General features: G+C 48.6%; 1 protein-coding gene across 10 annotated transcripts in view; it reads left to right on the top strand.

Annotated features, from left to right (window-relative positions):
- LTBP2 (latent transforming growth factor beta binding protein 2) overlaps window positions 1-13411 on the top strand; it is a 94177-nt gene that overhangs the window by 29052 nt on the left and 51714 nt on the right. For 4 of the 10 annotated variants that reach the window (XM_033515137.1, XM_033515139.1, XM_015630490.3 and 1 more), the window contains 3 exons: window positions 1807-1877; window positions 4772-4963; window positions 7422-7665. In XM_033515137.1, coding sequence (XP_033371028.1) covers window positions 1807-1877; window positions 4772-4963; window positions 7422-7665 — 507 coding nt within the window. The remainder of the gene's footprint in view (window positions 1-1806; window positions 1878-4771; window positions 4964-7421; window positions 7666-13411) is intronic. The other 6 variants (XM_033515135.1, XM_033515138.1, XM_033515136.1 and 3 more) reach the window with 2 other exon arrangements.

Genomic DNA, 13411 nt, shown 5'->3' with positions numbered 1-13411 from the left:
ACCCCTGTCTATTTTAACCTCCTATCTTTCTTGCTATGACCTCTGGCTTGGTGATGGCATGGAGAGCAGCTAGCAACATGCTCCCTCCAGCATGTCTGTGAGAGACATAGATAAAATTCAAACTTTAACCCCATGAAGAACTAACAGTATGATTCAAGGCCAAAACAGCTTCTCTGGAGAAGTTATCTATTTTGCCTACAAAAAACATGATTTTTTGGATAAGTTGAGCTGTGGAAGGGCAAGGGCTTTTCTCAATGAACAGACTGAATATGACTTAGGAGGTTTCATCAGTGCCAGAGGAAGAATGGGAGTTGTGACAGTCTAAGTGAAGCTGCTTATGTTGCTGCTTGGAGTAGAGTCCCTCTCTGGTCCTAAATTACAAAAAGACCTGTTCCAGTTCAATAGTTGTACCTCTACAGGCAGCTTCATTTGTGAACACCAGAACAGTCCTTGGCATACCTGCCACCCACTCTCCTTGGCTCCCCTAACACATGAGCCCCACAGCCTGAGCCCTGGCATTTCTGGAGTCTCATCTCATGCCTTGTGGATGCAGGAGTCAGGAGGATGCCAGTTTAGAGGAGGATCTTCCTCTGACCCTGCTGTGTTCATGTTAAAGTCAACCCAGAAGACAAATGTGCATGTTTCTGTGGTTCCTGTAAATTGTGTCAGCAGCTCTGACTCTCTTGTCCAGCTTTAGAAATAAACCATACTCCCCACTTAGTTTCCAGAGTATTTCCAGAGCTTTCAGGCTGTTTCTAACTTTCTGTCTTTTGACAGCTGTTCTTTCTCATCTACCTTGACATGCAAAAGTTACGTGTTTCTAAAATCTTCCCTCCATGATGGGTAATACTTCTGGAGAGCACCTTGGAACTTGTTATTCCTTCTCATTATAGACACTTGAATATGATGTGACCAGAGTGAGCAGCATTAGCTGCCTGCTTGGGCATTGCAGAGCACCTCTTAAGGCCCAGCACTGGCTATGATAGCTGTATGTTGACAGTCATCCCTACCTGAAAACACAAAAGAAAGGAGAGGTGGGGAGGATGCCATTTATGTAAGGGCAGGCAAAAAGTAGCTGCAGCTAAATCCTGGATTCAACACTCATGGAAATGATTTCAGCATCCTGGAATTGGTGTAGCTCTGTGCACATCAGGTAGACAAAAATTTCATAGCACCAGAGAGACCTCAGCCCCCTGGGTCACTGCACTAGAGACAGATCACAAATGCAGGAGTGGGGTGTTTGCAAAGGGAGGGTAAGATGGGGAGTGTCCTAGAGTGTGGTTTCTGATGTGCCATCCCTCCCAGGGCAGGGCTGAGCAATGAACAGCAACAGGCAGCAGAAGCTAGGTGGAGAATGAAGAGTTGTCTTCGGCTGAAGCAGCTCAGGACATTTGCAGAGGCAAGATACTATGACCAAAGTTGAAATCAGGCCAAATTTGCACCCCAATACCATGAAGAACCATGAGATCTTTAATGATCTTTGGCTACTGGCCTCCAATTGCTCTCAGGAGGAAAATGGTTCCTCTGAGTGCTGTGCCAGGAATCCAGCATAATGCCAGTTCAAAAGGGAGCTCCTCTCTCAGGGATCGCTCACACTGCAGCATTCACAATCCTTGGGGGTTTCTTTTCCAAGCACTTAAACAACTCAGCCCTTGTCCCATTGGTTTTGATCTCAGCTGCTGGTCCATCTGGAAGGAAACATCAGATGCTGCAGGAAATAATTTTGTGGGTGACTCAGAGGTGATGGCTGCAGCAAGACCTCAGCTTCCCCCTCTCCTAACCATACTGCTTTGTCTCTCTACTTAGGCCAAATGTCTGTGGCAGACAGTGTTGCCCAGGATGGACCACAGCTCCAGGCACAAACCGCTGCATCAAACGTGAGTATGACAGTCTCAGCCAGTGCAAGTCTCAGGATGCACCCCAAAAGAGTGCTTGAATACTGCTGTGACCCCACATACTACCCATGTACTGTGCCAGGGCAGGAGATAAGTCATGTCTGTGGAGGCAGTGCCACAGCCTTGCTGTGGGAATACCAGGCTATAGGTCAGCTCTTCCTGTCTGCCAGCAAAGTCTGAGTATGCAGAGTAATTATGGTTTTACTTCATTATTGTTATTAGTGTCCATCCATGGCAGGATCTTATTGGGGCAGGGCATTGCAGTGGCACATTTATGTGTGAATTTTGAGCTTTGAGCTGTCACTTGTCCTGCTTGGAGCAAGGACAGATCTGTGGAAGTCCCAGCAGTTGGGAACTGGCAGACTGGGGCTGTGCTCATGTGGGTGAGCATTGCTGATTCAGAGTGGGGAATCAGGGCTTCAAATTATCTGAGTGCTATTAAGGAAAGCAATTAATGGATTTGGTACAAGGGTTGGGATGGGTGGGGATGGAGCACGGGGTACCTAAAATGACAGGGAGGTGCAGGGTGCTCCTGCAGTGCAAAACTGCCTGGCCAGGACCCTCCTGCCTACCCACAGAGGAAGTATTGAGTGAGAAGAGGTTTGGGTAGACACCAGTGCAGCGCACGCCAGAGACAAGTGACCTGTCATCTTCATCCTCAATAGGAGCCACAGACCAACCCCTGCTGGGATCCCTGTTCCTGAACAACATCCCTGAACACCAGGGCACACAGCTCACCTGTGGCCTTCCCAGGGACTGCTGGCCCCGTGCTCCTGGTCCCAGGGAGGTGTGGGGCTGCCTGTGGTGCAGCTGGGAGGGCAGGGAGCACAGGCTGGGTGAGACCCCCAGCCCAGAATAGGCAAGAGCATCTGCCTTCACTTGAGTGGCAGCAGCTGCCCAGATGTTAAGCAGGGGGAGGAGGCTCAGCGATGTTTGCCGCGGGATCTCACGGCGCTTTGGCCGTGCTGGGGTAATTGCATTAGCAATCGCTGTTTGGGAGCAGGGGGCCAAGGGCTGACTCACCTCCCTTCTCCCTCTCCCCCATGCCGACAGGAGCCAAACGGTAGAGAGCGTGCTGTGCTGCCAGACAGTGTCTGTAAACACAGATCGGGGCCAGCCATGGCAGCATCTTTCTCTCATTAGGGATTTTGGTAGGAGCAGTGGATCTGGGCTTGCAGCCATGCAGGCTGCCTAGTGATTGCTCAGGTGCTGAGCCCTTGTTCCCAAGGATTCATTAAAAGGACAGTGTCCCCCTGACCAGGGATGGTAAAGCTCAGGCAGGGCTTCGGTGGAGACTTGTGATGTGTAAACATAATTTAATTCCCAGCTACTTCCCTCCCTGGGCTTTTCTGTTGGAGTTCAAGCTGCTGGAGACATTCAGCTGTTTTTAAAGCTGCCAAGGCAAGCTGGACAGCCCATCCCTGTTAAGTTTCTGCACTGTAATGCTGTTTAATGTCTGTTCCCATGGTCTTTCATATGTGGCATATCAAGGAAGTTAGTGGGGTAGAAATGCAGCCAGAAAGAACCTCTTAAGAGCGATGAAACATGGAAGAATTGGCATTTGGGTGTTGGACAGATCCTTGGTTTTCAAGGATTTGAGCCTGGGTACAGGAGAGAGGATAGGTCAAATTGTTGCCATAATCTACTTCCTCTCACCTTCCAAGGGTGGTGGTTTCTTCCTTCACCCATGCTTTTGTAGGCACTTTATTCTTTCAACATCCCTGCATGTGACTTAACTCCAGTCTTAGGGAAATGTCCTTCTGTGTGTTTCAGATTTGAGGACCAAAGTTGCAGTAAGGACTTGTGGAATTTTCAGACAGTCTGTGACTGGGAAGATAAAAAGATAAATATCTTCCCCTGAAGCAACAACATCTCCTGGGAAAGGGGAAATGAGCTAAGGGAGTTTAGGAGAAAGACCTTGCCTATTTGCAGCGGGCTTGATTTCTACCCACACACTGCCAGGTCATCAGATGGGGCTGCATGCAGGGGCTGTATGGGGTGAGGTCTTCTCGCAGAAGGGGCCATTAGGGATGGTGAGCCACATCTGAATGTAGGCCTGAAGGGTTCAACCTCCTGCCTGTTTAACTTTGCTCTGGAGTGAGACTTCATTATGGCCATTATGTTCTTAGTTTGGTGGAGAAGAAACCTGTATACACAAGCTGGCCAGAAGCTCCCCTTGCATTGCCCACATCTTAGAAGCTGCAGTGGCTGCAGTGTACACTTGCCAGTGATTTGCCTGCTGCCTATTAGCTCATCATGCTCAGCCTCCCCACATTAGTTTATCAGCCTCCACTTTCATCAGCATTATTAATGATGGGTCTTTGCTGCTTCCAGAGATAGTACTCTGGGCTGGGCTGGGAATGCAGCATGAGCTTTCTTCCTGACATGACTATTTTAAAATTTAAAAGAAACATTTTTAATCAGTGTGTCAAGAAGGACTAAATAAACTAATGCACTTTCCAATCTTATACAGATGGTCTTGCAGTTAAGATGGTGAATAAAGGTGCAGGGATTCCAGGCTGAGTCTCTGGCTCTGCTGTGTCCTTGCAGCATGACCAGACAGTCCCCATTAGCATCCCTACGGCTTTTTCACATCTGCAAAATGACATTCACATGCCTCTTCTTTTGTGTTTCTTCTGAATAGTGGCTATGGGGTTTTTTGAACCCTAGCTGTTCTTCACTAAAGTTCTGTTTTCTCTCTGTTATTCCTGCACTGCTGTTGATCTACCTCCCTGTCACTCTGAACAGATCTCACTTGTCTTAAAGTGTACATCCCTTCTGGGTGTGCTCCCACAGTCAGAGCTCTAAGTCAGAACTGAATTTACATACGTAACTTTTCCATGAGAAAGTAGACTAAATAACCCCTGTGGTACAAGTTCTTCAGTATCTTCTCAGATTTCCTATGGAGGCCTTACCTGATGGGCGGATTCCTCTGCATTTTAAATGGAACTGCACAGGAGCTGCTTACAGTGAAGATCTACATCACTCTCCTGGACGAAGAGCACGAGCAGAGCTTCAGGGACTCCGTAATCCAATGTCACCTTTCATGTCATTGCTGAACCCTGCAGGTGTGCCTGGAAAGCAATGCAAGGCTGAACTCGATGGTATTCCCCTCTGACAGGCCTGGCTAGGTGGTCAGTCATTCCACAGTCATCCCTGCTGTGTCACCTTGCTGGAAGGACTTACCTCATGCACTGAAGACTAGACTTGATCTGTGAGGGCACTGACAGTTGTTGAAAAATCTAGATTTTCTGTTAGTGATACTTCAGCAGTGTTCCAAGTATTATTCTTTTATTAAGAGTTTTGAGATGACTATTTTTGTTTCCCCTAATCCCCAGCTCCTGGAACAGGTAATTCCTGTGAGAAGAAATGAGTGCCTGTCATCGTAACAGAAACTGTTTATAGTACCCCCAGCTGGGGAGCAACACCTCAAAGTAACCCCTGATGTCAGAAAACAGAAAGCAAAAAGAAAGATTAAACTAAAAAAAAATTTAAAAAAATAATAAAAAGATAAAATATGTATTTTAAGGATCTTGTTTCTACATCCAATGTTATGGTTTGGGGGGCCTGAATAGTGATTTCACACACTTGTCACTGGCAGTGCTGCCACTGACCGATTTGCTCTCCTTATATTGCATAGATGAACTGAGTGAAAACCAGCACATTTTAAAGCTCTTTCAAGTTCTTCCCGAGTCTGTAAAGGCAACTAGGAAGGGGATTAATCCTAGAGCTGAAATATTTCAGCTAGGGCAGCTCCCCATTCATCCTGCTTGAAGAAACCAGAAGAGTAATTCCATTCCCTTCTTCCTGTTCTCTATGTAAACTGCCTTAGGGGCCTTTTAGAGTGCCTGGTCACTTATCACCACTTTCCTGCTGAAGGATACAGTCTAAGGTGACTCTGTTGGTGGGAGAGGTTGTGAGAACTGCTGTGGTTCCAGGTCCCAGCATCGGGGCTCTGCAGTATTTCAGCATGTGAAGTGGTTGTTTTCAATGGCAGGCTTCCTGGGCTGGTGGCCTTTGTTAAAACAGGCATTTATTGGGAGATAACAGTAGGGACTGGCAGCCTATTTAAATCACAGCTGAGTTTTGTATTATAAATTACATCAACTTCTGGAGTGCCAGACTTCCCAGAGACGCTTAATTCCTGCCTGACTAGGACCTTGTCCCTGTTCCAGAGACTGCAGTGTTGGCTGATTTATTTTACTGGGAGATTTCATCAAAACCTCTGGCTTTAACCTACACAGCCCTATGTGACTTGGGGTCTCCTTTTCCTTGAGATCTCCCTCTCTTCCTGAGTGTTAACATGGTAATAAATGTCACATGAAGCATTCCAGTGAGCATATCCCTGATCTAGTTAGGAAAAGCTGATGGCAGGCTAGTTTTGGGATGAGGGAAGGGTTGTGGGGGTTATACTGCTGTGAAAGGAATTCAAGTGTCTGCATAAGGACTTCTGTCACTTGTTGACAGCAGGATGATGTACGGATAGCACATGAGGAAGGAGCTGTCTGTATGTTTGTTGCCAGGAGCAGTGTTTCTCGCAGGCATGTGTATCTCACAGGAGAGGAGAGCACAGGCAGAAAGGGACATGTTCATGAAAACCCTGCAGCTTTAAACCCTGTGTAAAAGTGGTGAGATGCCCCTGCAGCTTCCCTGGGGCAGTTGTGGGAGAGGGGACTTCAGAAGCAGTGGTTTCATGGGTTGAAACCCATTCACAGGGTTTCCATGTGGCTGGAAGTTAATGTCCACCTTGTGTTGTCCAACAAGGTTTCATTACCCTTTGACCAGCTGGCACCTTCTTTCTCTGAAGGACAACACTGTTTTCCAGTGCCTTTTCAATTACCCTTGTTCAGAACAATGAGCCCGGTCCTACTGGAGCAATCTGTGGATTCCTGGCTGCCACTGCCGGGTTATAAACCCAATTTGGCATCTGTTGACTTGGGAAGTGTTAGGGTCCTGTGTATAATTAATAGCACTTTCCTCCCGGGGCGCAAACTGAAGCTGATGTGCTGTAATTAGGAACACGCAGGCTCAGAGGTTGATTTAGGCACAAGGTTAATGAACTGTAAGTCCCTGTTGCAGTGGAGGAATTTGAGCACAGTGACTCCAAAATCAGCTGTGGAAGGAAAGCTGGAAAGCACTGAAGGGGACAGGCCGGGGCACTGTGCAAATCACACCCCAAAACAGACTAAAGGAGACATGCAATCCCTTGCTTTGTGAATTAGGACCTATTCTTGTCCAGAGCACTCTGGGCAATGCTGGTGGCCATGTGCTCTCTGCAGGCCATGCTGCTCGTTTCTGAACTTTCCAAGATGAGTATTGTTGGAGAAGAGCTCTGCAGAGACCAGTGAGTAGAGAGTAGAGGTGACCTTGTGTTAGGGGCCCACAGCAGTTGTGACACCAAGACTGTGAAGGTCACCTGCCTGCAGAGATGAGATGGGACTGTCCCAGTTGTGCTGCCCCAGCTGGATGTCACCACCATGGGGCTAAAGTCCCGTGTCCACTAACTGCCTTTCTGTGTCTCCTCAGCTGTCTGCGACCCGCCATGCCAGAACAGGGGCTCCTGCAGCCGCCCCCAGGTCTGTACCTGTCGCTCAGGCTTCCAGGGCTTCCGGTGTGAAGAAGTTGTTCCTGAGCAGGAGTACCACCCGCCTGGCGCTGTTGCTGCCTTCCAGCCCCCCACAAGCTCCCTCCGGAGGAGGACCAGCACAATAGGGCGGGATGCCTCCCTGCAAGGGGCCCAGGCGCCCATCCCACGGCACGTCCCAGCTGTGTAAGTCAAACCGGGTTCCTGGCAGGGTGCTCCGCCAATCCCTCAGGCAACTAACACCTTGATCAGTTGGGCTACAGTCTCTGCTTCATGAGACCACTGATGAAAACTCCTCCATAGGCTGTGGTAGCTGACACAAGGGGGGTCAGCTCCTGCTGTCCCTGCAAGGGACTCAGTTTGTTTCCAGCACTTTGTCACAGTCCCCTGGAACACACAGGAATGAGGTGAGCTAATGATGATCCCATGAGGAAAGAGAAATGTGAAGGTCATGTGATTGCTTTTGCCCTGTTGGTGAATAGCCTTCATGGTAGCAGCAGGGTGGACAGAGGAGTGATGGGTAAATCTCTTTCCCAAGAGGATATATTTAGAGCAATATGTCCAGGTAGTACCCACAGAAGAGTACACACATATGAGGTGTGCTTGTAAGTGCTGGTATTAGCAAAACAATGACACCCAGAGATGTCTCCTGGCAGACTCCAGCTATTATTGAGCCATTTGTTCTATATTTCTGAGTAATTTTGCTGTGGTTTGGATCCTTTTGGTACTCAGGTGGGTGCCTGCATATTGGGTACAGAAGCAAAAGCAGAGCTGTTGGAGGTCAGAGGTCCATGCAGGGGGGACTCTGAGGAGTGTGTTAAGCTCAGGGTGACAACTGTGGCGTCATCTGGTCTTTTGGGTGATGTGAGGAAGAATTTAGTGCTTCAGCACACCTGCCTCAGATCAATGCTGAGATGCTCCTGTACCTGAGCTATCACTTTTTAACAAAACTTTGTGTTTTTTGACGTCCTGCTGGAGCTGTAGCTGTTTTTGCTGAATGAGGCAAGGAGAGGTGTCTTTCCCTAATAAGCACTGCTACTGTGTCAGCAGCTTGATGGGGATGGAGCATTGAGAGCAGTGCCTGCTGCTGTACAGCAACCCACACATATTATTACTTTGGGTTTTTTTAGACCATCTCCACTTTTCTGTAAGAGTCCATGAACATGGGAGCAAAGTGTTAGACTGCATCACCCCTAAAGCCCCCTGTGTTTCTTGGAGCTGTTCACTCAATTGCTGGGCCAAAAAGACTGGTTTTGTTGATAGCCACCAAAGCTGAGAATTTTCTCATGGCATCCAGCAGGAGCCCCTCAGTCATACATTACAGCAAATTACAGGTGCTTAACCAGGAGGTAACTACAGTTTCTCCTTTGCTTCTCTGAACTTTTGGCTTTCTCTGTCAACATCACTTGGAGCTGCCCGAGGAGAGAGCAACTTGGCCTTTGTTTTTCTATTTCCTGCAGGTTGTTTCCAACGTGCCCATTGCTCCTACAGTAGCTCTGTCTCTTTTGAAGCAGAGGCAACACAAGAGCTGGAGACAATTCTAGACTCTTGGCTGTCACCAGTTTTGGTGAGGCTCAAATGACTAGCAAAGATTTTACTGGCACTGAGAAGCTCACTGAAGATGACATATCTTGGTGCCCAAATGAAAGACTATCTGATAGAAACCAGATTCAGGAAAGGCAGAGGTGATGCTGGCAGGGAGAGGTGGCCAAGCCCTTGTCATTGCTGCTCTAAGAGACGCTTGCTACCCAAGTGAGCATGCAGCCCTCTCATGCGCCTGTAATCCTGGGCATTGCTGACGAGTTTCCCTGCAGTGATGACCCCCTCCTACCCCTCTGTGCTACCACTCTGTGTGGAGGGACTGGAGGGGACAGGGAACAGTGTCCTTGGAGATACAGCACCTGTTGAAGGCTTTCCCAGTAAGGAACATGACCTCAGGCTCCACACAGAGGACAGAGAGCTGTGCAGGCACTGGCAGAGCATTCTTGTCCAGTCAGTCAGACATAGCATTTAGTGATCATTGAACTGGGATTGCTGAATGCCCAGCTGCCCAGTGTACCTTAAATCCTCTGGCACTATCCCAAGGAAATAGGACTCCATTAAGGACCACACTGTGCTGTTCCTCATTCCCTCCCCATGAAGAGGGATCATTGGATGTCACCTTTATCCCATGCTTCAGCAAGAGAATTTGACTATTGTCCTCTGCAATGGCCACAGGTAGGACACCGGGACATGTCCACCACTGACTGCCTTCTGGAGATATCCTGAAGGATTTACTGAGGCTGCTGTGTGTCTCTCCAAGAGGGAGTTGTCACCATACCTCTGGGTGCTGTGCTGCCCAGGCAATGTTTAACAGCTCTGCTTTGCAGGCAGGTGGAGGGCTGCCTGCACCCTGGCACTGGTCTGCATTGAAATGCCTCTTTCAGCCCCGGGGTGCTCTTCTGTACAATTCAGTCACCTGGATTTTTTCTGTTGTCTGTGGAACTTATAACATGGTGTGGTACTGCATGACTTAAAAGTCTTATTGCTGTTAGAAGAGTTGTTTCCCAAATGTTTTTGAGTGTCCCTTTCAGCACGCCAGCTTCTGGGCTAGCTTCAGAGCCTGTAAGAGTGAGCATCTGCAGCCAAAGGCATGGTCTTGGCCATGCCCTTCCATTGTTTCACTTGTTGGTCTCCATCTGGTCTCTGGGTGAGTTGGCTCAGTTCCATAAACCAGAAAAAAAAATAAACACAGAAAAATCAACTATAATTTTCTGTCACTTCAGTGGGCAAAACTGGCTTATTGGAAGATCACAAGACCAGAAGAATTGGACAGAATTCCAAGTCTAGCAGTGAAGGGGAGGAAAGGAGGGGACTCCCCTTTTGGTGGTGGGGAATTCACTTCTTAGGCTGGTTATTTGTCTCATGAAAGCACACTCTTAGACTTGTCTGAACTTGCAGTGACAACGTCATCCCTTTCCACTGAAGTACTTTCTGTGCTTTCACATGCAACTTTCTTCATACAGTTGGGCTGTAGTAGCAAAAGCAAGAAGTTTGTCTTAAAAGGTAGAGCTCTCTCATGTTTGCAAGCATGAGGACTGGTTTTTAGGCTGAAAACTCAGAGCTGCATTCACTGGAGTTCAGGTGACTGTCAAGTGGGAGAGGAACAGCTTGGCTTGTCAGGTCCATGGTCTGCTCCAGGATGAGCGGGGGGTTGTGCTGGTGGATACTGACCTTTTCTAGTCAATCTGCCACAATTTCACAGGAGCTGGTTTATTTGTCTGATTTGCCAATAAGGAAGAGGTAGAAGAAGCTCTTGAATGGGACAGTGGATGGAGGACTCTGGTGGTTCTAGGTCAGTGGTTGTGAGAAGACTCTGAGTTCCCCAACAAACACCCAGTCCCTGACCTCCCTGTACATTTGCACTACTAAGAAGCAGGAGTTGCACAAGAGTGAGAGCTTATAGACATCTAAGCCTTGTCTTGCTGTGCCAAGACAGGAAATCAATCCTCACATGAGTGAATTTACATTCTCCTTTTGTTTATTTGCATCTATATTGGCTTTATTTGTGTTTGTTTGTACAGAGCTAACAATCAGAAGCTCTGAAGCCATGCACTAGAACAGTACTATATTAGATTCCCTACAAACAAGCAACAAAACCCATGAACCTTCCACAGAGACCTGGTCTCTAAGAAGAGATTGGGTTGCTTTTGGTTTCAATGTTCTCTGAAGTGAGTCTTCAGAGAGAGTTAAGAGAGCAGCCAGCTGAATTAGTTAGGAACTGCCTGGACCAAAATATTCCCTACTTACCTGAGTGGTGGAACTGCTTTAAAATGATTTCTTATCCCCATCTAGTTGGACTTGCTGCTTATCATGGCTGCACCTTCACTGTGGGGAGTAACCTGGTCTGGAGGTAGGAAGTCTTTGAGAGTCTGTAGGAGCCCAAAAAGTGTTGGTGAAGAGCACAGCCAGACAGCTGTCTGTTTTCATGGTTCTGCTTCTGGTATGAATGTGCTTCTGGTTCTGCTTCAGGCCCTCCAGAGCTCTGGAAGGACAAGTGGCCTTCTGTGGCTTCCCTGCCAGGAGAGCCCAGGAAGTGCAGCTGGGACAGCAGGAGATGTTACTGTCAGTCCTCTGCCCTCAGGGTACCTTCTCACCCTTGCTGAGAAGCGGCAGCTCCTCGAGCAACAGGGCTGTACCAGTCATATGCAACTGGTTGTACTGGTTGGTTTGTATTTTCACCTGTCAGATGTGAGGGCTAGTGAATGGACCTGTGGGCATGCCCACTGTAGCTGTCATAGATCCTTTTCTGGGTGTGCTGGCAGTCTTGGAAAGATGTGGATGTGAAGGCCAGCTTGAACATTGTGCTGAGCACAGGAGTCAGTGCTGTGGAGCTACATGTAGCCATCAGTGTTTCTGTTTGGAGAGGTACCGGGAAAGAACCACTCCATCCTTGGCTTGCCTCTGTGGTGTGCAATCTCTCTTCTCCCTGGGACTGAAGAAGAGGATATATTCAGTCTTACTTGAGCTCAGCCCTTGTCCAGGGAAGGACTAGATTAGGAGAAGAGCAGCTTTGGCTCCCCTTTACTGACACCAGAGCTGGTGATACTCAAACTGTCATCCCTGGAAATAAGGCTATGCAATGAGTACCACTTCCCAAGTCCCTGCAGCAGGCTGTGGCTCACTGGAGACTTGGAGTCAGCTGTCTGAGGGAGCCTGTGGAGACTTGTTAGCTGCTGCAGAAGCTGAGAGGCCCCCATTCTGTGCTGGTTGGAACATCAAGTGCTCTGAGAGAGCAAAATCCTGGGGGTGTTAGAGGCCCTCCCAGTGTGGACTAGCTGCAAATCCCCCCTCTCCTTGATCTCAGCCTGAATGTCTGCCTGGAGAAGCAAAGCCCTGATGGATGATTGTGCGGGTGGAGTTGCACCTCAGCCCAGAAGCTGAGCTAAATGGAAACAGCTTTGTTTTCCTAAGGCTGGAGTATCAGCAGAATTCATGTTTATTTAGCAGGGAGTGGAAAGGGTTTTGCCCCTTACCCTCAGGATGGCTGACCAGATGCCTTTGACTTTGGGCAGTGTGTGTGAAGGGTTCTGTTGCTGCCACCTGAGAAGGTCCCTTCTGCCAGGAGTGTTGTGCATAAATCTGTAGCCAGCATTGTGCAAGGGAGCTGTGCTGCCTGGTAGGGATGTATGTGCCGGATGATGGCTGCTTGCAAAGCAAGGCATCCGTCCTCTGAAGATGAGAAGAGATGTCTGGGACTTGCAAAGCATTTCCCCACTAATGCAGGCAAGGGAAAAGGGCATAGCTGTGGTGTAAGGTGCTGAGACACTGTGCGGACAGCTTAATGCAGCTAAGCTCTTGAGGGCAGGGAGCTTCCTCTGAGAGGGTTCTGTTTAGGCAAGGCAGTTGCTGGGAGTTGCCTGGTGTTTTCAGGATGGAAAAGGAAGAAGGCTGAGTTGCAACATGCCTGGCCCACTGATTTCTGATCTCAGACTCTCTTCTGCAGCACCCTAGAGGAGACATCTCCTCCCTTCCTGATGAGAGGAAGGGCTATACGCAGCCCTTGAGGAGCTGTGGCAAGCGTTCCTGGCCTGGGAGCCCTGGGAACCTCATGCCAGCAGGCAGGCTCTGCCAAAATCTCTGTTCTCTCTCCTGGAAGCGAAGGATTAGAACAGCAGGGAGCAAGCAGACGGGAGGATCTTGGGTGTGTGGCAGAGGTTGCTGGATGGAGAAAGTGTATTTCCCCCCATTTGAAAATTGCTCTGTTTCATTTGAAAATCCTGTTCTGGTGGTAGTCAAATGTCAAGCATGATCCACTGCAAAGGGGAGTGGAGCCCATGGGTGGATACAAAGCTGTGTGCCCTGGGGTGGCCATTTAGAGCACGACATTGAGAACTGTGGCTTGGCAAAATCAGCTTGATGAGCTTGTTGTCATTGAGGACTAGCAGATAGA

Source organism: Parus major, chromosome 5 (assembly GCF_001522545.3).
Source record: "Parus major isolate Abel chromosome 5, Parus_major1.1, whole genome shotgun sequence".
Lineage (NCBI taxonomy): Eukaryota > Metazoa > Chordata > Aves > Passeriformes > Paridae > Parus > Parus major.
This window is presented reverse-complemented; position numbering and strand designations above follow the sequence as displayed.